Here is a 27,331-nt window from a genome sequence, read left to right on the forward strand (position 1 = left end):
TTTATATAGAAAGAAAAAAAAAATATTTTTACTATAAAATAGTCAACTTTAGTTATAAATAATATTATATTATTACTATTTCACATACAACTAGAAACTAAAATTGTCAAATTAATCTGCTAAAGAGTGATTCTCTTTCTTTGCAAATCGTTGTGCATAGTCATTTTTGCGAACAATACTTTCTTCTAACTTTTTGCAACTAAAAAGTTGCGTTTTTAATTAAAAAAAACACCTAAAAAGCATCTTGTTATTAGAAAAAAAAAATTTACAATTAAAAAAAAAAGAAAAAACACCTAAAAATCATCTTGTAATTAACAAAAAAAAGATTTTACAATTAAAAAAAACATCTCACTCTATGTCAGATAAGTTGAATTCAAACAAAAAATTATATTAAATCTTTTGGCGATAAATGAGAAGGGCAAGACCACCACACCCAGACATAACACCCTCTGGTCCTATCTCGGGCATAACTCCAAAAGTATTTTCATATCAAAATTTTTTGGCCAAAAAATTTTCGGACACCAAATGACAAATGTCCAAATTCCAAATAATCTGAGACAAGGTATTAGTATGAGAAAATATATATATATGGATAAAGTATTATTTTAGTCTCAATATGAGTTAGATTTTTATTTAGTCCATAATATTGTAAATGTCTTATTTCAATCTAAAAAAATTTTAAACAGATTCAATATTATCTCAAAATTAAACTTAACATAAAAAATTAACATTTAAAAACTAATATAACGTTTGATTTCAATACAGAAATAAAATTGACCCATCAATAATTATTAATGTAAACTTTTTTGTTAATTATTCAAATCAAATTTAATGGTAGGATAACATTAAATCCGTTTGAAACATTTTAAAATTGAAATAGAACGTTTGAAACATTAGATTTCGACCTAATATTATAGATCAAGATAGTACTTAATCCTATATATCTTACATTTCCAGAAAGCAGTTGTACTCCACATGATCAGTCTCATTCTTGTTGAGTTCTTGGAATTTATCCCAAATTGATCCAATAAAAGAATATATTTCAGCTTACCAAAAAAAAATATATATTTCATCACCTTTCAAATTTTCTTGCAATACTATGAGTTGAACTACATAATTACCGTATTTTATATAGTACAAGTTAAATGATACACATCAGAAATACCAAGCATTAAGCATATAAAACTTTGTTCAGCTTATGTCCACAACAAAACAGTGCTCCAATGGAGGAAGGACTTCTTACGATACTTTATCTCGGATCACTTGGTGTCAGCTTTGTATCGAATCCTATGGCATGAGGGGATAATGATCCAGATTCGCGTAACACAGTATGTCGGTATCCATCTATAGTTGTCATTTTCATTATCATTTGCTTCATCAAAACTCCATCAGCCATTTTGGCACTATTTTAAAAAAAAAATTTAACTTCTCGAAAAATTAATTTACAACTTTTATAACTTTTTGAAGAAGTAGAAAAATTAATTTACAACTTTTATAACTTTTTGAAGAAGTAGAAATATATGACTTTTCTACTTCTCGATAAGTCATTTTACCACTTCCTTAAAAAAATTTAATTTCAAAACAAAAAAAAATCTACTTTCCTTCTCGATAAGTCTATTTTTTTTCACATGTGATTTTATAACTTACTATCATTTTCATAATTAATTATAGTAAGTTTTTTACTTCAATAAAAGAGAAGGAAATTCTAATAGAAGTAAAAAAAAATAAAAAATAACAACAAAATATACATTAACACACATTTTATATTTATTTTTTATTTTCACTTACGATATGTACAATATTAATAATTAGGTTATGTAAAACCATTAGAAAGTATTTGTTATCATCATTATTTTAATATTTATTTTCTTCTGTAAAAAAAATTTATTTTTTGAATTATTTATCCAAACACTATAACTTTAAAATAAGTACTTTTATAACTAAAAATCCAAATACAAAATAACTTATTTATAAGCTGCTATTAATAAAAATCTTTTAAAAAAACTTATTTAAATTATTTATCCAACTGAGCCTAAGTCACTCTGGCAACTTTTCTCTTTTTCGATAGCCCATTTTTTTTCTCAAATCTCTTTCTCTTCTTATTTTGCTTTTGGAAGGATTGTCCAACTAAGGATGGTTGTTGTTTCAACGCAAAGCTTTTGGCCACGTGCCCCAAGTGAAGTTTCTTGATCATAAATATTCTTTTCAGCTCACCACGATGTGCTGTGTAAGCACGGACCCAAGAGCAAAATCCCTTCCTAGCAAGTTCATCCATCTTGGGCTGAAAAAATGACAACACAACAGTTAGCTTATGATACACAGAAACTAAGATCCCTATATAAAATCGTATTTGTAAAAAAAATTGTCAGTGAAATCATGAGGAATAAGGATGATTGTGTTTTGGAAATCATCATCCCTCTTCGTTATTAGATGTAACATGATTTCAATGGCTCAATTTCGAGAGAAATAGTATTTGTATACTTGACAAGTTGACATATTAAGAGTACAACTTCTTTATTGATGTTTACTGTTACAAGTCATAAGATCAACCTGCAAGTCTAATTTAACCTTTGTCAATACATTAGATGTATAACCACCTAGGTAAACGAGGCATAGTGAATGATCAAACATCCTACCTAGTGCAGCTCACCTCACATGAACAACTAAGATGCAGCACAAAGGCCCTTTTTGGTGGCATTCAGCACAAATGATGATCAAAGGGAAACAAGGCCAATGCAGAGATTCGGGAAGAGACATAAATATGGGGAAATAGATGAAGAGTGGTTTATAGTTACCGTTATCTAAGTCTAATCGTTTTGGAGTAGGTTGGATTTTTATCCAGAATCTGCCACCATAAACAATGACTCAACAGCAGCAGGGATCATCCAATCCCACCACTTCAAAAAGTTCCCTTATCAATTCCACCAAACCAAGTTGGTGGCTGTGATTAGGATTTAAGAGCCTAGCAGAAATCATAGAACATTATGAGTTGACATGTGATTTTGACAAAACCACGACCCATTTCCCTGTCAGACCCTCCATTTCCTTTCACTCAAACCTATCTGGCATTAATTTAGATTGTCAGCGGTTCATAAGTCCTCTTGCTTAGCATATGCATAAAACCAACACTGGCAACTCCAAATGTTTCATTATTGTAAAAGCTCTAAGCCAAACAACAATAATGGCTCTAGAGTTAAATTTGGGCACATTTTTCCAAATCAAAATAGGATTAACATGTTAAAATACAGGTTTCTCATGTATCATTCAGTTAGATGGAAATGGAGTATCTATATTAAACCAGAATTTAGAAAGATCAGCAGTGTATCACCTTGGAAATGATGAATGATTCAAGTGCCTTCTGGAGACAAAGGACCCAAGGATGCAAGTCGATGAAAACAGACTTCTTTACTTGTTTGTTATGTCCGTGTAATGTAAAATTATCCAACACTTTGAGAAGAGGATACTCTGCTAGTGAAACACCATGTTTCTCCAAGTCCTGTAAATAATCTATTTCAACTGGTTGCAGAAATAACAAGGACTCTCCCCTTTCACCCAGACGAGCAGTTCTACCAACTCTGCATCATGAATTCATCAAGGATCACAAATCATAGTCTTAACATCATGCTTTAAGACTTTAACATTACATAAAAGACAGCATGGGAGGATCCTTTTGAATCTAGAAGAAGAGATATCCATGAAACAAATTCCACTTCCTGATAGATATTACATCATGTATGTTTTCATTTTCAAAGTGGGTCCTTCTAGGGCTATTTATTGCAGCAAATTTGGATACAATGATATGACAATCATTTAGTTATCCATAATATTAATTGATTTTAAAATCCCTCATGGAATGGATAAGACATTCTTAAGATGCTAGAGTGGCATAGCTGTTAGCCCCTGAATATTTACGAGTGACAAAGTTCTCCATTAACAGCATTGATCTAACTAATTAAAGCTCGGAGATCACTTGTTTTATAAATAAAAGATCAAATAAAATAAAGTTATACAATCGATATAAAATGGTCCGGGGAGGTTTGTTTGGACTGCAATTAGCATAAAAAACTAGAATTAAAATCAGAAAAAAAATGCCTTCCACATAACCACCCCTAAAAACATGGTAAAAGAAGCCAAAACAAAAAATACGTATACATACCTGTGCACATATTCAGTAGCTTCCCCAGGAGAATCATACTGTATGATGCATCGAACCTTAGGAAAATCCAGGCCTCTAGCAGAAACATCAGTGGACAAAAGCAAAGCAGATTTCTCAGTTTTAAAAGCCTGAAAAGTAGATCTCCGGTCTTCATGTTCCATATTACCATGCAATCGAAAAGTTTGGCATCCAAGAAACATCTGTATGACCCTTTCTTTTGTTTGAGGATCAGTCGAGAAGTGGAACTCACTTAGTAGTGAATGGTGAAAGTCTACCGCATCACATGTCGAAAAGAATACCACAACCTGTAAAATCACTAGGTCAATTATGTGAATCTTAAAGCATAATATTTGAATAACAGCATGTTCAATTGGCAAGGGGAAAATAAAGTTAAGGATCGATGCATGCCAAATATAAGTTCCAGTCGCATAAATAAAAAATAATGCCTTCCATTTGTCAACTGTTTTCAAGGGATATCGACAAACTTTTGTTGTCCCCATCACATAATTCTTCAGAAGTACACCAGAAATATTAAATTGTTCACGGTCATGTCAATATTTGCCAATGATAAGAAATACAGCTACTAAAAGCAAGAGAGAATGCGGAGAGTTAAAAATCTTCTAACTCCAACATCCTACATATAATATAGATAAGGAAAGTATCTTTAGAGCAAGTGATGCCTAACCTTTTGTGAAGTGTCTCTTTCAAAAAGATGCTTTAGAATTGAAAGAAGAACAGCAAGCCGAGAACCACAAGGCACTGCTTAGCAAAATTGTATTCCAATTAGGTACTCAGCATCTTGAGAATATTAACCACGAAATGCAGTGAAGGAAAGATAAAAAAGAAACTAATTATCACATACCTTTCACGTATCTCTGAATTAACTGTGTGGGGATTTTATAATCTACAGCTATTGGTATTTTACTGGAATACTTGACTTCGTCTTCATCAAACTCTGAAGGATCAATGCTTTATACATCCAGCTAACCCTTTTAAAAAAAAAAACTTAGCAAAAAAAAAAAAACTATATGCAGAATCATTATCACATTTACTATGCCAACACATGATAATTTCTATAGCATCAATAGATGCAAGCCATACCTATCAGCTTCATCAAAAATTATCCAGCGCAATTTTGTGTACAAGAATGATGATGTATTCTTCAAATGATCTAAAAGGCGCCCAGGTGTTGCTATAAGAATTGATATGCCTAAAATAATAACCACAGGGTACAAATTTGACGAGGTACAGTGAATATCCAACCTTGTTCCTCTAACAAGCTAAAGCACATTTTAAATAATGTTATCATGAAACAACTTTATTTCATAATGTTGTTGCTATCAGTTTGATAATTCCATCGCATGAACAAAAGAAAAAGATTAAAAAGGGACAAAACCTTAAATATGAAAAGATAATAGGAATGCTGTTCTTTTTTTCCTTATTAAAAATGTTATTGATAAATATACTTGATTTCTACCTTTGCGTAGCCTAGCTTTCTCCTTTGATCTATTTTCACCACCCATAACATACCCGGGAACAATCCAATGGAATCGATGCAATAGCTTTTGAAGAATTTCATAAACCTGCAGACATAGCTCACGCGTCGGTACAAGAACCAACGCTATTTCCATCAAATCAATTAAATCTGTAACTGATTCAGACTAAATTAAAGAAAGAAATGCAATATTATTTTGTGTTACAAAAAGGGGAAAACAAACGGTCAGTACAATATTCCCATAAAAAATATTAACACACAACTTTCAGATGATGCATTATCATTAAACTTCACATATGTGCTCCTCAATAGTAGTAATAATTAGGTATCAAAAAAAGACTTACCAAATGTTCCATCAGAGCGTTGTATGCAAGTATCATAATTCTGCAAGTGATGAATAAGTGGAGCTAAGTAGGCAACTGTCTTCCCTGTGCCTGTGGCAGCATTAATAAGTCTAAAATTTTATCATTAAGGAACCCAGAAATAAGAAGATATAGCATGTGCTAAAGAAAAGAAGATGAAGGAAGATTTCTAAATCCAGAGAAGGAAAAAAGGATACGCATGACGGCCAGCGAGAATAATAGGAATGGCTTGAGCTTGCACCAGAGTTGGAACCTCGAATCCCAATTTTTCTATCAACAAAAAACATATAAACTCTTTTCCCATTTGGAACAAAAAAAAGGGGAAATTGTAGGTTACTCTTAAGCTCAATTCTAACCAGGCATGCTTCTGTGACGCTAGGAATGAAAATTTATGAAAGAAATAAAAATCAAAGAAAGCGGGAGAGCAAGAGAGGAAGTACCACGCAGTTCATCGCATAAGGAAGGGCGAAGGCCAAGGCTAGAGAAGGAGCAAGAAGCAAAAACGCTGTCATTTTCCATCGTTGCATTGCTGGCAGCACTGCCAACATCTTTCTTCTCATTCTTCTTATTTTCCATCACTTTCTTGCTGCCTTTTTCGCTCTTCTTCATCCCCATTTCTTTTCTTTCAAATTCTCAACTCTATAGCACCATTACACCAAGGGTTTAACAAAAATTAGAGATGGCAGATATTGCAATAGATTATTTGACTTTGATAACAACAACAACAACAATAATAATAATAATAATAATTGTAACGTCCCGTCCAGCAAAATACCTTGCTTAAGTCAAGGTATTTCTACTAGAAAGAACATTACATAACCTTTTCTAGTATTAACTACTTAATTATCGAGCCTTTGTATCGAGTTCGCGTTTCAGTTTTAAGAAAATGCCAAAAAATTGTTTTTATTCATTAAAGTCATGTTTCAAAGATTTCCAACAAATAATAATCACATAAATATTATTAATAATAGTTCTTATACAGAAGAAACCAAATGAAACTCAAATACAATATACCAAACCTACCCCTCTATGTAAAATAAAATCTCAAGGGACAACAGCGAAGGGACTCTATGAAAGTAATTAAAACCATAAAGAAAACCTACAAATCACTCGCAGCTTCATATTGCGTCTTCAAACCTATGTCACTGAAAGGGTAGAAAATTTGGGGGGTGAAAACCAAACCACATGTTCTCAGTAGAGGTAGAGAATGCCGTGAAATGTGAAAGTAGAGAATAAAACGCAAATAGTTAATTCCGTTCAAAGATATTTAAAAGAAAACTGTCTTCATTGCCTTATGAATCCTCTTGAAAACCAACGGCTTAACATTTAAATTCCATAACCTTCTTTAAAAGCATCAGTTAGTTATCCAAAATCCTAAATCCATATTTTCCTTTATAATAATCTTAAAAGTTTTCCTAAACTGTATGACCAATTTGTTCCAAGCATAGGTTCATTAAGTCTATGCTGAACCAGCTTGATCTTTCATACTCTACTAAGCCTCAAACACAAACTAGTCACGGCCTCAGGCCCAAGCAATTCAATCATCACACAATTCACCACAGTCCAGTCAACCAGTTACAAACACAAGTAATGAGGTTCAAACACAATCAAGAGCAATTACATCAAGTATAACAATTAGCAGTTAAACAGAATTATTCACATAAGCAAACCAATTACAATATGCACACCCAAACAATGTCACATAGATGCATATGATGAATGTCTAGTCCTAGTACAAGCCATGAGCTCATGTGTCGGTTGGCACCCGCATTCCCGACATTTATCCGGTCACAAATTCACGATTTCCCGGATATGATTTTCCGTTCAAATAAATGCGCATATAATTATTAGCAGCTCTATTGAGACAGCCTCTACTTTCTACTCGCAGAAAATATATACTCTTGGGAACGGAAAATTGCTGTAGGTATCCTAGTTTTCCTACAAAAGCTCTTGGGTTGCCTTAGGGCAACAAAAAAATAATCAAACATCTCTTGGGTTGTCTCAAGCAATAGATAAATAAACAAATATCTCTTGGGTTGCTTCAAGCAACAAATAAATAAACAAATATCTCTTGGGTTGCTTCAAGCAACAAATAAATAAACAAATATCTCTTGGGTTGCCTCAAGCAACAGATAAACATACGATAAGTACTCTACTCTTTCCTTTTTCTTTCATAACTGCAAATACGCAAGCAGGACAAGACCCACGCCCTTGCCAACAACCTCATAAACCAAATAATCTTTTCTCAAAAGAATCATTGAAGTTATTATCATTAAATAATACTTAAGTATTCATTTTAATTACCACCTTATATTTTTTATAAAATTCGGACATAACCTCCCCTAAAAATAAAACTTGGCCACCCTTACGGGTTCCCTCTTTCTCAACATTTCACCAACCTCTTATCGGCAATTGCCACAGCATTATATTCTCAAAAACATTTGGAAATAATATAGAAATCTTTTCTTAAAATCTATATCCAAGGTTGTCACCAAAACCACATCGGCAGCCCAATCTCAATTTTGTTTTTAAAATACCAAATGAATTCGAAATTGCACAAACTTTATATCCATGCGACCGTCTCGGATTAAGCTTTCTAGTAAACCAAAAATCATAATTTTCTGATCAATCTAGCCTCGGGAATAGTAGGAAAACCGTGACTGCTCTATAATGTTTAAAAAACCAGAAAAACCGCAGCAGTGTGTAATATTTAATATTCCATATAAAATCCAAATTAAATCCAACCACCTTCAAAATTAACATGGTTAAACTTAAATTATCCAAGTTTCTTTCTCAATTGGTTTTAGGTCAATATCATTTTTAATGAAGAATTTACATAAGTTGAAAGTTAAGTTAAAGTAAGTCAAAATCTGTTTTACAAACCAACAAGCTTAGTATCTTTCAACTTGTATAACTTTTACTACAAAACTTCAATTAGGCTACAGTTTGGCTTGGAAACTCCTAACTTATCTAGCAACATGTGTGTCTTGGTTGCAACCCAATTGCTATTCAATTCTAAGAGTTACAAGCATTGGAAGTTGATGCATAACTTGCTGAAAACTGGTTCTTTCCAGCTTAACTCATTAACTTTCAAAAATTCACAACTCCCAATCCTTAACTCCTAAAATTCTGAAGTTTTAGAGAAATAAACCAAGTTAATCAAATTTTAAAACAAAATTGGTTTAGCCCCAAAATTCAACTTGTAGGAATTGCAGCAAGACAAACAAATTGCTGCCCTGTTTGAACTTTTCTGCTGCAGGACAGATTTATCGACCAAACTTTAAAAATTTGCTATAAATTGTGTATTTAACGAAAAGACCTCAAATTTTCCAGTCCAGCTCTACATATTCCCAAGTTTAATCCAGACTTGGTCCCATGCAATTCTGATCATCACGGAATTAGCTATAGCTTTTCAAAGTTTTTGACTTCATTTAAAAGTAATGCAGAAAATCATATTTTCATAATTTATCTTTGAAAAATAATAACTAATTCTCTAGTTAATACGAAAACTTCAAAATTAAATCTTAGCAATCATACTCATTATAGTTCACTTAGCTCTTAATTTCTTATCATTTCAAACACTATTGAGTTTCTGGTTCACTTTCAAAGTTGCCATTTAACTTCAAAACTCAGATTTTCAACAAGCAGTTCAACATTTTAAGATTCAATCCTTCAAATATTCTCTAAACTCAATTCCAATCAATCACCAAGTCCACCACCATTACAATAAAGCAATAACCAGCTCAACAGTAACAAATTCAATATAATCCATCAAACCCAGAGTTCTCAGCAATCACTCATCAACAATTCACAATTCACACAATCAATCAACTTCACAAAATCCACAAATTCAATCAATCCACAGCCACAATTCAACATACATATAGCCAATCAACTAATCACAACAATTAAAATTATTTGCAATTACTCAATAAACTTTATGGGCATTCTTAAATTAAAATCGTTTAAGTTAAACCCCTTACCTCGATTAGCTGAACTCACACGAATTAACCACGATAAGCCCGCTTATTTTGAATTCACAGCATCAGCGACAATTTCAACGTAATCCCGCGGCAACAACATTTAGTAGTTATAACTAAGGGCAGCGGCACCGAGCAATGACAATAATGACTCTGGTAAATTAAACGGATCAACACTAGCTGCCTAAATAAAATGGCACAGAGAAGAATCAAGGCGGTCTTACCCATGAACTTACCAAAATGAAAAGTGGTAGCTACAACGTCTCTCACTACAATCAATCAGCAGCAAGGACACAACCTGGTTCATCACCAACAACGACAGTAACCGCGAGCTCCGGAACACCGATGGTAACAGCAGCAGCAGCGGAGGTCTCTATCGCCACCTTCTTCCTTTCCTTGCTCGGATTCCTCCCTGCGACGAACCCAACAGCAGCAGCAACGTGCCCTAGGAACAGCAGTGGTAACAACCCCCTTCGGCTTCAGGCTCCACAGCGGTTTGGCTTCGCGAGCGGCGGCTTCGATTAACGGCCGTGGTGGCGTCTTGCGTGACGACGACAAGGCTCGACGGTGGCAGCGATGGTGCGGGAAGACAGCACGTTCAACTTGCGCGAGCTCCCTAGCGACGTCCCTGGCAGTGATGAGGACGAACAACGGCGACGCGGTTGGCGGGTTCGACGGTGACAACCTGGGTCCCTCGCTCTCCTCTTCTCACTCGTTCCTCTCCTTTCTTCCCCTGTCTTCCTTCTTCGCTCTTTTCCCTTCCGTTCTGAACGTGGTGCGCGTTGTGTTTTAATTGAAATCAAATTGTGAATTAGGGTTTTATTTGGGGATTTAGGGTTAGGGTAAAATATTTATGAGTAATATAACAATTTTACAAAATATTTATGATAAAATAATAATTTAGAATTTAAATATATTATTATAAAAATTATTTTTAAAATGTATAAAATTTTATCTTATCAATCAATTAACGAGCTCAAATAATTATTTCTAATTTAAATTATAAAGTAAACATACTAATTACATTTTATAGAATACGGTTAAACTCGAAATATCAATTACCTCAATTAAATTATATGACCTTCCATTATATTTTTATCATCGAGACTTTAATTTTAATTTATATAAAATAATTTATTATAATAAAAATTTTACATAAAAATTAATTAACTTAAACTCTAAGTATTTATAAAAAATAATATAATCATTCCTAATAAAATAATCTCTAAGAACTCAAACTAATAAAATAAACTATAATTTATTCACAATAAAAATTTCTTAAATAAAATTGTATAATACTTCCATTACTAAATTTTAATTTCGAATTATACGAAATATTAATTATAAAATTACACAATAGTATTAATTAACTTAACTCTAAATGTTAATAAAACTAATTTGATTACTCTTACTAGATTAGTTTACAAAATAAGGAGTTCAAATTAATAATAAGTCATAGCTTATTCGTAATAGAAATCACTTAAATTAAACTATACAATTCTTTCTTATTTTTTTTAATTACTAAAATTATGCAAAATATTCTATTATAATAAAATTACCTAAGAATATTAATTGGTTCAAAATAAATTTATCTCCGAATCTATGTAAATATTTCTAATAGAATAATATAAAGTTTAAATATAATAAGATAATATCACAATTTATTTATATTTAGATTTTAAAAAAATGTGGGATGTTATAATAATAATAATAATAATAATAATAATAATAAGGGTTAAGTATGAAATTTAATTTGTACAAACAGTAAAATTAGAATTAATTAATTAAAATGAGGGTATTTTAGGTATAAAATGTTATTAAAGTTTCAGTTTTCATCTCTAAAAATTTTAGTCCCCTGTGTTCCTACTTTTTGGAGGTACTGAAATACTGAAATTTTAAGGAAAGAGACACAAATTTTAGTACCTGAACCAACAAACATGATACTGAGTCTCAGTCTCTCAGTCTCTGTCTCAGTACCTCAAAACAAACACTACCTTATTGAGCTTCCGTGTTTTTTTTTTCATATTTTAGGTTAAAACGTTTTCGCTTTGTATGAAGGCCCAAATTAACTGAATACCCCAGCCCCAGCAAGTGATGGTGGACTTGTAAGTTGTAAATCTACTATCTAAGCCCATAATGATAACTTATCCTATATGGAATCATGGTTCAATTAATTGGCCCAAATACAAAAGGCAAACATTAGTAGAGGCAAATTCAATTTGCCACTTGTTGAGTAGCAACACCCTTCGAATATAAGAGTTATCTGGACAAAATTATAAATTAGAGTAGAAGATACGAAATTGTCATCCATTCTTTTAGTAACCTAGTACCTCTTGTGAGTCTAATTTGAACGTTGAAATCTTTGCAGATACATCTCATTAGTGACTAGATGTGAATAGAAAAATTATATTATTTGAGTTATATCTTGTTGGTTACTTAAATATTTTGTTACCCAAAATCAAAGAATGAGTTTTATATAATGAATAAGACTACGCTCGCAATTTTCACGCTTAAATATTTGATCTAGGTGGGACGTTTAACTCAGGAACAAATGTGAGGTTTCGTTGTTTTTTTGGAGAAACAAGAATTGACAACTCAAAAAAGTAAAAGAACATTCACACGTGCTATGCACGTGATTTATGGACCCAACAAGATAAACCTGACTCTGCTAGTAACATTTACACAACGAGATGGACGCGTGTGTCATATCAAAAAAAGCCCATGGCCCATGTCGCCCTCACGGTCACATTCATTATCGCTTGGGCCCACTACCTCCACCAGATTCCGCCACGTAAAACGGAAGATGATGGGCCCCTCTCCATGTCAAGATTCCCGAACCTGGCTGCATCTGACACGTGGATGGCTACCGCATGATGGACACGTGGCAATTGTTGTTTTCCTGAATCGGAATGTTGGTGGTGGGACTGGCCGGGGGCAGATAAAATAAAACATGATTAGGAAATTAATCTTTTTGATAAAAAATAGTTAGCCTTAATTCAAATATAAAATAAATGTAAAAAATTTTATTTTTTAAGATTTTTTCGAAAAAATATAAAAATAAATCATCAAATCAATTACAATATATTTATGTATAATTATTTTTTTCTATTTTTTAATATATATTTTAAATTTTAATATTTTGTATATATAATTAATTTAATAATTACTTTTTTATATAATTAAAAAATTTATGTGGACAAAGAAAGAAAGAAAATTGGGTATTCTATATATTTATTTATAAGAAGTGTTAAGGGACCATCAAATTTTGTGATTTATAATAATCAATTAACTATCATTAGTATTTTTAATGATGTCAGATTATATCTAATGATGTGAAATTATTTACTTTTTTATTGATTAAATATTGATCAAATTTTAATAAAAATGCTAATTTCAAAACTTTTTCTTTATTTATCCCTTAAGTACAATTATATAATACATTAATTAATTAAGTTCTAATAAAAAATTTTTGGATCGCGATTATGGTATACATGTCTAACATGACAATTAATTTTTGGTTGGCTATAGATATACTTTAATTTGATCTAAACTTCTAAAATTTTCTATGTCTGATTTAAGGTGATGATTAAACTTTCTAAATTTAATTACTAAAATAATAAGTAGTTTGTTCAATTACACTCCGAAATTATTAGTTCTAATAAAATATTTATATAGGTGACTCCCCTTCAACTAACATAGGTAACTCGCTGCAAAGCCTGATCCAGTGATAATTATATTTGTTTTGTCAAAAAATACATGCAGTTCGAATTTTAGCCATCACTGAAGAAATTGATGTATGGAATCCATAAAGAAAAGAATGTGTGTCTTTGAGGGTGTGTAATTTGAAAGAAAAAAAAAAACTAAAATAGGTGTCTGGATAGAAGAAAATAATGATTGCATAATAATAGTTGAACATATTATCATCACGATGTTAGTATCAATTTAGTGTGTATATATCTTATTAGAGGAAAATGTTCTCTAATACTTTTGAAAAAACTAGTTATTATGTGTGGATTAGTGTGATAGAGAAAAAAAAATAGTCTCGCATCAAAAATAAAAAAACAAAGAAGTGAATAATATATAAAATGAGAAATTACAAATTTTAATACTTTTAGATTTTCAAGTGGATGTAGTATTTTCTTCTTTATTGAATAATACTATGATGACTACTGAATAGAGTTTTTTAATGAAGAGTAAAGAATAATTTAAAAAAAATAAAAACATTTGATATAATACATACTCTTTTAAAAAAATTAGTTATAATCTTCACTTTCACTAAAGAAATATTCGTTCTTATTTTGTGTATTTTAATTGTAGTTAAAGTTTGTCAATAAAATATAGCTTAAATGACATTGTTAGAATATAACTAGGATCAATTAGGATCAATTAGTATTATTTATATATACTAAAAGAATCAAAATAATAAAGACGTAATCTCCTATAATAATTCATTTAGAGATTGTGAATTCGAATCTCCCTATCTTTAGTATATAATAATAATTAAAAAAAAAAACACGTAGTTGGACTTGGAACTTCTCCCCTGAAACCCAACATTGAACATTCCAACAATACCTTACAAACCATTTTATTCTACTAAAAAATCATTAGCTCACTTTAAGATATGATCACTCTAGAAAAAATAACATATTGTTGGGTTTTATACCAACTAAGCAAAATGAACTACATTGTGACTTGATTGGCCTGAGTTGGCAACATATATAATAGATTTTTTTTCCTGTACTAAATCAAATCCCATCTGATTGAATATTAAAATTTAGAGATTACATACTCAAAGTGTATGAAGAGTTTAGTCTTATTCTCTTTAGGTCTTGAGCTCCATTATACTCCAACAAACCCCCCAAAAAACAAAAAATGCCAAACAGTTAGGAATAATAAAAATGCCAAGTCCTATACCACCCAAAAAATATTTGCCAAGTTTGATGGCATTAGTTATCCTCTATCCTCACACGGGAAGAGAGCTATGCCTATCCAATACTCATTTTCTCTCACCTCCAATTATTGATTCATCTCATTTTCAGTCACTTATTTAATTCTCTTTTTCCTCTCATCCTCAATTCTCTCTCACTCACTCATCTTAATTTATTTTAATTATTTTTAATAATTTATATATTTTTTTATGAAATATTATTATCATTATTATCTAAGAAAATCATAACTTACGAATTTGTTTTGCGTGGTGTTACAAATGGTGATCCACGATTTCTGGACATATTTTAGTGTTTTGTGTTAGAATTTTTATTCTAATTGTGATTTAATTTGTTAATATAAAAATTAGTTTGAGTGGTGTTGTAATTATTAATTAATTATATTGGCAGTTGATCTGTTCTTTAATGGAAAGAATACGATTTATTATAAATTTTATAAAGTTTGGGGTTTTTTACTTAAATAAATTGTTTGGGGTTCAAAATTACCTGATTCCCCTGAAACAGATTTTGCAACGTGATTACCCTTTTTGTATTATTATATAAATCGTCCTAGGGTGCAAAGGGTTATATAAAACATGAATCATCTCACCCTAGGACGATTAATGCATGAATTTGTGAGGCAAATTAAGAGTAAATCGTGGCAGGGCTTCTTGGGTTGAAGTAGAGTATAAATCGTCCCAGAGTAGTAGGTTTTACGTGTTCATGGGCTAAACCAAACTGGGCTGCCACGATTTATGTGTTATTGGGACCCTCCTCAGCCTGGGACGATTTATGTGTTACTTTGTAACACTCATAGGGCTGGGACGATTTATGCCCAAGTTATAACCCTAAGGAGTCAAGCACGATTTATACAGGCAGAAACTCTATAAATAAACGAGTTTCACACAGACGAGCCACACGGGACATATGTTGAGGGTGTGAGAGATGGCGGAGAGTATTTTCTTGTTAGTGCATCACCGGGGAAAAATAGATGAAAACACAAGTGAGGGTGTAACTTTTTCTAGCAAAAAGCAGATAAGTGTGTTTATAACTCCGTCAACGACGTTGATGGATTTGCACAGTAGTATATTAGAGAAGGCTGGAAAGTGTGGTAAAAACGCGTGAAGCAATTATTTTTTCGTATTCCGATATCATTGAAGCCCGGTTATGTTAAGTTTGGGAAGTACGCGATGTTGGGTGATGACGACATGCGAGTTATATTTCATAGTCAAACAAGATTTCCCGACTTAGGCGCGCTGGAGTTGTTTGTCAGATTGGTTGACGTGGAGGGCAGCAGCGGGGGAACTGGTCCGAATCTGCCCACTGGCGTCTTAAAAGGAACTTCCACCGCCGTTCCAACAGGGCAACTGGTGACTCCACTTGTTTTGTCCCCATCTTTTGCTGCTGATTTGCCTGTCTCGGGTGATGACTTGGGTGATGGGCGTAGCTTCGGCCAGCTTGCAGCTGCGATGGGATCTGAACCTGTAGTTGATGGTGCACCCGCATTCATGGAGGTAAGAGAGAGAGATCCGTTTGCGAAGGCTATAGGTGATGATGGGTCAGATTCGGAGCCACAAATTATTGGTGACGAGAGCGACGGCGAAGAGGACACCGCAGTTGCCGTGGGAGCTCAAACCCATGGTAGCAGTGGTACGCAGCAGTACCCTTGACACTTTACCACATTGGACCTTGAAGCAATGAACCAGGCCGCAAATGTAGATCAACATCACCCGGTGATTTACGGAGAAAGGCCTAGTGTGATTGGCACGGAAGAGTTTGAGGTCGGGCAACGGTTTGAAACAAAAGAGGAAGCTGTACTGACAATCAAGAGTTATAATATTCGGCGGGGTGTAGAGTATGAAGTGTTTGAGTCCGACCAGTTGAAGTATCATGGGAAGTGTGTCCAGTTCGAGAATGGTTGTAATTGGCTTATCCGTGTCACTATGAGACAGAGGAAAGGCTACTGGGAAATTTGAAAGTACAATGGACCACACACGTGTCTAGCAACGGAGATATCAATGGATCACAGGCAGCTCGATTACCATGTCATATGTGCCTCGATTTTATCGTTGGTGATGGCTGATGCATCAGTTTCGGTTAAGGTGTTACAGAATGCGGTGTCTTCGAACCAACTGAAAGGAAAGCACGCTCTGACGTCTCTCATCCCAACACTGATGCCATGTGGCGAATACCTCAGGAAACCACCTAGTGGGTCCTCTACCATCCTTCGATAACAAGAAGTCGATGTTGATGGCTGGCTCTGGGATGCGCTGAACTCCCCCGAGCTGGGATAAAACCCTATCAACTTGATGCCACTCTATTGACGCAAAGTATATCAACGCAGTGGTCGACTTCCATAAAAGCGTGTGGTCAGGCCGGAGTATGTCAGGATGGACTACTTGGATCACCTCAAGACTACTGTATGGCATCCAAATGAACTGCAATATGGAAATCAGTCAACATCCCCAACCAACTATATGAAAACAGAAATACAGTGAATAGCATTATAGACATTCAAACTTACATCATCGCCAGTCAGCCTATCTAATCTGTGTCGGGTAGCAATCACACGGGGTCCCTTCTCATCCGACGACGGAAGAAACCGACCACACCTGCTCCATTACAAAGTGAACAGAAGTGAGCTTATAAAATATCATACAAACATGTGCATGAAAATGATTATGCATCAAAATGATATACCTCGCAGCAAGCGGCCAGGAATAGCATCAAACCCTCTAGGCTTGAATGCCGGGAAACGCCAGAAAATCCAAGACTGTAGTAGTGACAATGGTCCAGCGAGTTTCTTTACATTCCGATTTGCAACCCTACAGAGACACCTGTACAACCAAGATAAAGTGGCCGAAGCCTAGCTGTACTTGCCGAGTCCATCGAGGTCTGCAACATACGGGAGCCACCGTAAGTGTACCCTGGCACCAGACTTATCCGTGAACAGCGCAGTGGACAACAACATCATAATGTAACCTCGTGCGTAGATCTGCACCGTCTCCTCTGACGCATGAGCGGGCAATACTCTGAACTTGTTCTGGAACCAAGAAAAAGAAACTGTGAAGTCATCGATGCAGTCATCCGGTGGGAGTTCACCAAATAACTCTCCAAACCACACCCATGCAGGCTTGCCACCGTCCATCAACTGCTCGAAGTCGCTGAGGCACCCACTCACTGCATGACCGTCAATAGGAAGGCCAAACTGGTATGCCACATCCTGCAGTGTTATGGTACACTCCCCAAATGGCATGTGGAATGTATGCGTCTCGGGACGCCATCGCTCCACAAAAGCACTGATCAGCGGCTCATCAAGCTTGAACCAATAATCATTCAACCGAGCAACATGTAATAGGTTGGCACGATCTAAGTACGGGAGTATACGATCATGCAATATCATCTTCTGTTTCCGATGCACGCTCCTAACACATCGGGTTGGCTGAAAATACGCATACATAAGCACATCATTAATTCGGGTCCTTATACAGACAGACATAGAAAATAACTTAGTCCAAGACAAATATTCAACTCACAGATGGCATCAAAATGGATATGTTCATAATAACATTTCATGTTCAATTCAACATTACCAATATAATGTAATAACCAAAAAATGCAGAACCGAACCGATCAAGTCACCGGGTTAATGGTTGAACCGATACTTCACCGGTTGAACCGATTGACCCGGTCCTATATTATTTAAAAAATAAATTATATAAAAAATTTTAAAAATAAAAATTAAAATACATATTTTCACTAATAATCCAACTTTAACATTTTTAAAAAATTTTTAAACTCAAGCGGTTCGATCGAACTGGTCTTACCGAGTGATATCAGTTTAAACCATTTTACTCCGGGTTTGACCACACCCAACCGGTTCGTTCGGTTCGGTTCGGTCAGGTTCGGTCCGGTCCGGTCCATGTCCGGTCTAGTCCGGTCTGGTTCTGTTCTGCTATCAATAGTAACAACAGCAAATTTTTTAATGATTCTGCCATCAGAACCATCACCCAGTCATGAGCGAATTCCATAATCTATTAAGAACACTGATTTCTAACGTCTTATACTAGACCAAAAACTAACTAAATCACTAAACATGGTATCCGCCAACGTCATAATAAAAAAAATTCTAAGATGCATATTCACCCTATACAATATCATCCAACATATCAATGTACTTAACATACCCATGGCATCGACTCAACAACATTACAAAATTCAAAAACTTACCTATTGATCTATAAACCCGGCAACATGCGCAATGCCATTCAGGCAGTACATATCTCCTTGGTTAGCGGCCATTATCACCACCGGACAGATTCCCAACTCCACCAGCCGGCCACCGGTGGCCCACTGCCACCACCCTCTGTGCCACTCAGACGCCTCTACCCACCACCAGTTGCACCTCTGCCACCGGCTGGTCCCCACACCTGAAACACTTCTCCCCCCAAACTTCCTCTCCGGTGAACAATGGTGGCTCCCAAACCTCCTCTCACCCTTTCCGCCGCAGCAACTGCAAATGTGACTCGTGCTTGACTCCTTAGGGTTATAACTTAGGCATAAATCATCCCAGCCCTGTGAGTGTTACAAAGTAACACATAAATCGTCCCAGGCTGAGGAGGGTCCCAATAACACATAAATCGTGGCAGCCCAGTTTGGTTTAGCCCATGAACACGTAAAACCTACTACCCTGGGATGATTTATACTCTACTTCTAACCCAAGAAGCCCTGCCACGATTTACTCTTAATTTGCCTCACAAATTCATGCATTAATCGTCCTAGGGTGAGATGATTCATGTTGTATATAACCCTTTGTACCCTAGGACGATTTATATAATAATACAAAAAGGGTAATCACGTTGCAGAATTTGTTTCAGGGGAATCAGGTAATTTTAAACCCCAAACAATTTATTTAAGTTAAAAACCCTAAAGTTTGAGTCTCCAGTTTTTATTACACAACAAAAACAAATATATTTTGATTTTATCTGATTTGGTGATTCAAAAATTGAAAATTTTAAATTAAATAAAAAATTTTATTGGCAATAGTTAGAGGTACGTAAATTATTGGTGATATAGCTGTTACAAATCCAAAGTCATAACTCGACATTATGCACCATAACTCGGCTATATACATTATAGCTCGGCACTATGTGTTACAATCAGACTCAACGGACCACATCCTGAAATAAAAACGTCCGACAAGACACTATCACCCACGAGAACCTAATAATTGCTCTTCAGTTCAGATGATCGATAGAAACGTAACTGACCTATTTTACCTCGCCTATAAGGGTATGACATTTTATCCTCAAAGGACACTGAATTGCCAATACTAACTTAAGTATTGGAGTGCCTTTTGCAGGTACACTCCTCCTTTGTTCACACTTTCCACGACGTGATATCTATCTGGACAAAAAACTCAGATCTTTCAAGTCTGTAGCTCAGTGTTGAAGGAAACAGCTCGGCGTCGACTCTTAGAAACCGAGTTACGTCCAGGTTACGTACACAAGAACAATTGGTGTCCACCGTGGGGTCGAAGATATAATTCTTTTCCTTTTTATTGGCCTCAGCACTTCCACTTTTGACCATGCCTGATCTACCTCCACCTACACCATCCGAACTTCTTCGAATGGTAACTAAGTTGCAACAAGCCAACCAACGCATAGCGGAGGAGAATCAAAGAATGGCGAACCAAATTACTGAGCTAACTAATGCTCAGATTGAAAATAATGACGGTCATCAAGAACAAACAGAAGAAGCCGAGCACCAATCTGGTCCAACACATGTGTCCGAAATTGCTCAGAATGAAGAAGGGCAACCTCAACAAAACGAAGAAGCTCGGCCAAAAAATGAAAACGCTGAGCCCGACAACTCTATTGGGCCATTCACAGCCGAGGTGATGAATTTCGAGCTCCCTAGAAGGTTCACCTTACCGACTACGTTAATCCCTTACGACGGGTTAGGAGATCCGAAGAAATATATCAAGAAGTTCAAATCCATAATGATAGTAAAGGGCGCATAAGATAAAGTTTTATGCCGTTGTTTTCCATTTTCCTGGCTCAGCTTTCTACCTGCACGACTGTGACTACTTGAACACAATTAAACAACGTCAGAATGAAAGCCTCAAAGACTACATGACTTGTTTCACAAAGGTGGCGATGAGTATACCCGACCTCCACCCCGAGGTGCATCTGCACGCCATCAAAAGCGGACTCCGACCAAGAAAATTTCAAGAGGCTATTGTTGTCGCCAAGCTGAAGACCTTGGCCGAATTTTGCGAAAAGGCGAAGGGTCAGATCGATATCGAAGAACTCCGACAAGCTCGAAAAGCAGAAAAACCCCAACACAAAGAAGAGGATAAACCACGAGATAGTAAGAAAAGTTTTAAACTAACCCCTGTTATGAATCCTATACTCAGTTCAATACCAAGCGGGACGACATCATCAAGGAGATTCTGAATTCTAAATTAATCAAGCCACCACGGAAGGCCAGCAACTATCCAGATTCAATGGGTGTAGACAAATCAAAGTATTGCACCTTTCACCAAAAATATGGACATACCACTGATGAGTGTGTCATCGCCAAAGACCTCTCAGAGCGACTAGCCTGGCAAGGCCATTTAGATAAATACATCGGTGGCCATATACAAAGACGTGCCCCTCCCTCTGATGACCGTAACTCGGCAGGACAGCACAGCCAAGATAAGGAAAGGGCGACTACAAGTCATCCTAAACAACCAAGAAAAGTTATTAACTGTATTTCTGGAGGTTTTACATGTGGAGGCGCTACAAGCTCGGCAAAGAAACGCTATTATCAAGCTACGTTATCGATATAGGCCAGTCTTAACAATATCCAACCGCCTTCACATTTTCCTTAGATGACGTTTCAAGCTTGCGACTTTAATACAACCACAACAAATCTAGATGACCCCGTTGTAATCTCCATCCAGTTAGGAGATCTTTTGGTTAAAAAAGTACTACTGGATCTGAGAAGTAGTGCTGATGTTCTTTTCTATTCAACATTCCAGAAGATGAAACTAAGTAACAACATGCTACAGCCTTCCCCTGGAGACCTGGTCGGATTTTCAGGTAAAAGGGTCCTAGTTTTGGGATCTGTGTGGTTACAAACCACACTCGGTGAGACTCCCTTATCAAAAATTTCAGATGTTCAATATTTAGTTGTTGAATGTTTTAGCCCTTACAATTTGATACTTGTCCGACCTTTCTTGAATAAGTTCGGCACTATAGTATCCACAATTCATCTTTGTGTTAGGTTCCCTGTGCAGGATAATACTATTGCGACAATTCACAGTGACACCCGTGACTCCCGACAATGTTACAACAATAGTCTGAAAAGACCCAATCAAGGTGTCAATGTCCAAGTAAACAACATCCGCAGTCAGGACAAACTTCCGGTTTTAGCCGACCTTGACCCAACGGCGGATGTTCTCGAACGACCAACACCGACAGAGGACTTACAAAAAATATATTTTGCAAATAGGTCAGAAAAATTCACTTATGTAGGAACTACGCTTATTTCGGAAGAGAAAGCCTCATTTCAAACATTCCTACAATAGAATGCCGACTTATTTGCCTGGACACTTGCCGACGTGCTTGGCATTGACCCATTAATTATCTCTCATAAAGCTGGCGTTGGACCCTTCTGTCCGACCTATAGCACAGAAGAAGCGAAACTTAGGCCTTGAAAGAAAGCAAGCCTCTTTGGAAGAGACTAAGAAGCTAATCAGTGCTGCCTTCATACAAGAGATTAGATTCGCAACATGGTTGGGAAACGTCGTCATGGTAAAGAAATATAACGGTAAATAGCGCATGTGTGTTGATTTCATCGATCTCTACAAAGCATGCCAAAAAATTTCTATCCCTTACCATTTATTGATTGCTTAGTAGACAATGCTTCAGGTTATAAAACACTGAGTTTCATGAATGCATATTATGGCTATAACCAGATTCTAATGCATCCATCCAATCAAATTAAGACTGCATTTATTACTGAATACATAAATTACTGCTATAAAGTTATGCCATTTGGACTTAAGAATGCAGGAGCAACATATCAACGCCTTATGGACAAGGTATTTGCAGCACAGATTGGCAGAAACCTAGAAGTTTATGTCGATGGCATGGTAGCCAAAACAAAGCTTGGCGACAATCATCTTGATGACCTTGCAGAAATATTCAACCAAATACGAAAATACAATATGCGACTCAACCCTGAGAAGTGTGCCTTTGGTGTACGAGGAGGCAAATTCCTTGGTTTCATGCTCACCAACCGCGGGATCGAAGCCAATCCAGAAAAATGCCGAGCTGTGTTGGACATGGCAAGCCCACAAATAATCAAAGAAGTCCAACAGTTAACAGGGAGACTTGCTGCACTCTCTAGATTCTTACATTGTTTAGCTTTTAAATCTTTCTATTTTTTCCAAACACTAAAAAAGAAAAAAGATTTTCATTGGACTGATGAATGTGAAAATATTTTCACAACCATAAAAAATACTATTTCAAAACCACCTATTTACAAACACCCCTTCAAGCTGAATCACTCTACTTATATTTATCTGTTACTGACTGGGCTATAAGCTCTATTCTCATTGCAGAGAGACAGAAACAGCAATAGCCGATCTATTTTATTAGCAAAACTCTGTAACATACCGAACTTCGCTATCCTAAGATAGAGAAGTTATCCTTAGCTTTGGTGTTCTCAGCCCAACGTCTTCAGCCATATTTTCAGAGCCATGTAATCTATGTTCGCACAGATCAATCTTTACGACAAGTTCTCCAAAAACCAGAATTAGCTCGCTGACTAGTAAAATGGTCGGTTGAGCTCTCCAAATTTGACATCGAATACCAGGGGCGAGGTCCCATAAAGTCTCAATATTTGGCAGATTTCATTGCTGAATTCACGGTCTTAATTTTCATTGACGATTCAACTCAATGGGCTTTGTATGTAGATGGGGCATCTAATCCTCAAGGATGTGGTGCTGGAGTTTTACTCGAGGATGGTAACGCGTACGTCATAGAGCAATCCTTACACCTTTCTTTCAAAGCGAGCAACAATCAAACTGAATACAAAGCCCTAATCGCTGGACTAAAACTCGCGGCCGACCTAAATATTACTTAACTAAAGATATATTGTGACTCCTTGCTCGTCGTGCAATAGGTAAAAAACTTCTATCAGGTAAAATATCCTTTATTATCAAAGTACCTTGATATTGTTAAAGCCCTAATTTCAAAGCTTTCCAAACGTGAAATACATCACATACCCCAGGAAAATAACCACCGAGTTGATATTTTATGAAAGCTCGCCAGCACACAAACACCAACTTCTTCCTTACACCAATTTACACTGCTCAAACCACGCATAAATCTAACGGAAGTTCTAAGTGTAACACATGATGCGGATTGGTGTATACCCTATATAAAATATCTCAAGACTGGCATCATACTAGACAACATTGATAATACTCGACAATTCCGCCGACAAGCTTCATTTTGTACCATATATAACAACTTCATATATAGACGAGGATTCTCTTGTCCTCTGCTTAAATGTCTTTCCAGATCGGAAGCCGAAATTGCACTTGCCGAGGCACATGAAAGAATATGTGGAACACACCTCAGAGCCCGAAGTTTATCCTAAAAAATACTCCAAACTAGTTTTTTTTTCCGACATTGCAACAAGACTGTAAAACAAAGGTAAAAAGCTGTGACAATTGCCAAAAGCACAGCCCGATTACACACCTACCAGCTAAAGTCCTTCACAATTCCGAGGTAAGTTGGCCCTTCAGTTAATGGGGGCTCGACATCCTCGATCCTTTTCCTTTGGCAGCAGGACATGTAAAATTTTAAATTGTAGCAATTGACTATTTCTCTAAATGGATAGAGGCACAGCCCCTAGCAAAGATCACATCACAACAAATGGTCTCCTTTGTATGGAAGAATATTATCTGTAGATTTGGCATACCTCGGCACATTATCACTGATAATGGTCACTAGTTTGCAGAATGGCTTGGCCGAGGCTGCAAACAAAATTATCTTACATGCTTTGCGAAAGAAGCTTGACAATGCCAAGGGTCTCTGGGCCGAATTAATACCGGAAGTCATATGGGGGTACAACACAACCATCCACTCAACAGCAAAGGAAACACCTTTCCATCTAGTATATGGTTCGGACGCAATGATACCTGTCGAGGTCTCCCAAGCCTCACTCCGGACACAATTTGCCGATCATAGCATAACAGATATAGCTAGCCAACATGATCTAGATACAATCAAAGAAATTCGATCTTTAGCAGCAATAACACACCGAGCTATGCAACAGCATATAGCTCGGCGATACAACCAGAAGCTTCACCCAAGATCCTTCCAAGTAAATGACTTGGTGCTCCAAAAAACAGAGCAAGCAAGAAAACCACTTACACATGGGAAGCTCGCCACAAACTGGGAAGGCCCTTTCCGAGTTGTTGAAGTGCTCGGTAATGGAGCTTATCGGCTCCAATCTCTGGACGGTACAAATTTACCCAACTCCCGGAATTTTTCCTCCTTAAAATAGTATTTCAGTTAAAAGTCAGGGCCAGGCAGGTACTCTTTTGTCTACTCACAAGATTTCTATCTTGCTTTGAGCATCTTTAATTTCTTTCGAATTCAAGCTGTTATCCCACCGATTTCTATTCAGAATCATAATACTCGGATTTCACCGATTAAATTACAAAATGATGATCTATGTTAAACAATCCTATTATCTTAATTATATCTTTCTAAGGTATAACAATCAAACAAACTATTGACTAAGGTGAAGTAAACACACATATGTTCAAACGTACTACTATCAGGCAGATCATTCAAATGCCTTTACCGGACACACAGCAACCAAAGACAATTTTCACAAACATATTTAAACCTTCACATTGTGTTTAGGCATCAAAATAATATAAAGTTCCCAATAGCTCTATTAAGAGCACACCAACTATCAAACAAATAAAATAATTCAGTTGAAACAAATATACAAATCCCATAAAAAAAACTATAAACTACTCAACATTCTCATCTTCTTCTTCAGCCGCGCCATCATCCTCCACCATAGCTCCATCTCGGATGGTCTTCCCTAGATCCATCTGGGAGAAATCAAATTCAAGGACTAGAAACTTTGCTTGCAGCGAAGCTCGTTCAAAAGCTTCAATGAAGGAGTCCAGAATCTCTGCTTCCTTACTCTTCTCCATCTCCTTCAACTTCGTTGTCACTTCAATCATCTGAGCACTCATACTAGAAAAGTCGGCTTCCTTTTTCTTCAGATCCTCTACTTCCTTTGCATAATTTTCTTTCATCAACTTCAACTCTTTCTCACTCCCAGACAACTTGGTTTCCAATTCAGTTACCCTAACATTCTTTAAATCAAACTCCTCTTTCAATTTCGGATCTTCCTTTTGCTCGGCAAGTTTCCGATGCTTACTTTCTTGGCTTCACCCTAGGCTTGCCAAACGCAAACCAACCACCTAACACAGCCAGACAAACAATGATAAAAAAAACTAAATACAAAATCCCAATCCACAACCAAATAAATACCTGCATATATTGGTCAATGGCAACATCCCCAACCTCGTTCGCCAAAGATACATCTGCCGACGATTGGAAAACTTCGTCGGCCACAACCATAAAAGGAAAATCCTTGCCCGATAGAGACGAGCCATCACTTTGATCGGCAACGTCATGCAGTTTCTTTTGGTTATCGAAAAAACTTTGTATTTCCTCCACCGGTATCTCTTCCCTATCGTCCTCAGACCCTTCCGATAAATCTACCACGCCAGTTTTTCTCTTTTTTAAAATAACCATTTTCCTTCTAAACTTGGGCTGGTTAACCTCGCCAGCACCAACAACCCTATCAGCTTTTGAAGTCGATCCCTCCTTCTCAAGGTTCTTACTTTTCACCTAAGCTCTCAGAGTGACAGCAGATACCCTGGTATACTTTCCTCCTGAAACAAAACACCAAGTCAGCTAAATATAAATTGAAATGCAATAATCTCTATACTTCAATACCTCACCTAAATATTCTATAACAGTCTGCTTAATATCTTCCCATTGGAGTAAATCAAACACTGAAATTAACTATTTCTGATAAATAACTTCCACTAAATACTCAATGATGCATTCATCTCTTGCACTAATGGTTTCTGGCCCAGAATATTATGAGGCTCCGAACACCACCAAAGAGAAAACTTTTCCCCCAAATATTCATCCATATAGAATGGGAAATCACCTTCAGCATTAGAAACCTTCACATACATCTCTTTGAAGTCTTTAAACGACGACCTGTACAATTTAAAAATTGCAAACCTCGACGAACTATTTATGTTCACCCAACCCCCTTTCCAAACACCTTTGGCCTGAAATAAAGAAAAA

At 35.9% G+C, this 27,331-nt stretch overlaps 1 protein-coding gene across 1 annotated transcript; it reads right to left on the reverse strand.

The window, feature by feature from the left end:
• Window positions 1–1,914: 1,914 nt before the first annotated feature.
• LOC107481103 (DEAD-box ATP-dependent RNA helicase 17) lies at window positions 1,915–10,780 on the reverse strand. The gene is made up of 12 exons (XM_052258522.1): window positions 10,230–10,780; window positions 9,997–10,146; window positions 6,454–6,652; window positions 6,211–6,283; window positions 5,996–6,105; window positions 5,634–5,777; window positions 5,237–5,366; window positions 5,019–5,125; window positions 4,842–4,915; window positions 4,157–4,461; window positions 3,329–3,575; window positions 1,915–2,281 (listed from the first exon to the last, which is right to left on the reverse strand). The coding sequence occupies exons 3-12, from the start codon at window positions 6,626–6,628 to the stop codon at window positions 2,033–2,035; spliced, it is 1,614 nt and encodes a 537-aa protein (XP_052114482.1). The 5' UTR covers window positions 6,629–6,652; window positions 9,997–10,146; window positions 10,230–10,780; the 3' UTR covers window positions 1,915–2,032.
• Between the last annotated feature and the right edge of the window lie 16,551 nt (window positions 10,781–27,331).

Source organism: Arachis duranensis, chromosome 3 (genome assembly GCF_000817695.3).
Source record: "Arachis duranensis cultivar V14167 chromosome 3, aradu.V14167.gnm2.J7QH, whole genome shotgun sequence".
Taxonomy (NCBI): domain Eukaryota; kingdom Viridiplantae; phylum Streptophyta; class Magnoliopsida; order Fabales; family Fabaceae; genus Arachis; species Arachis duranensis.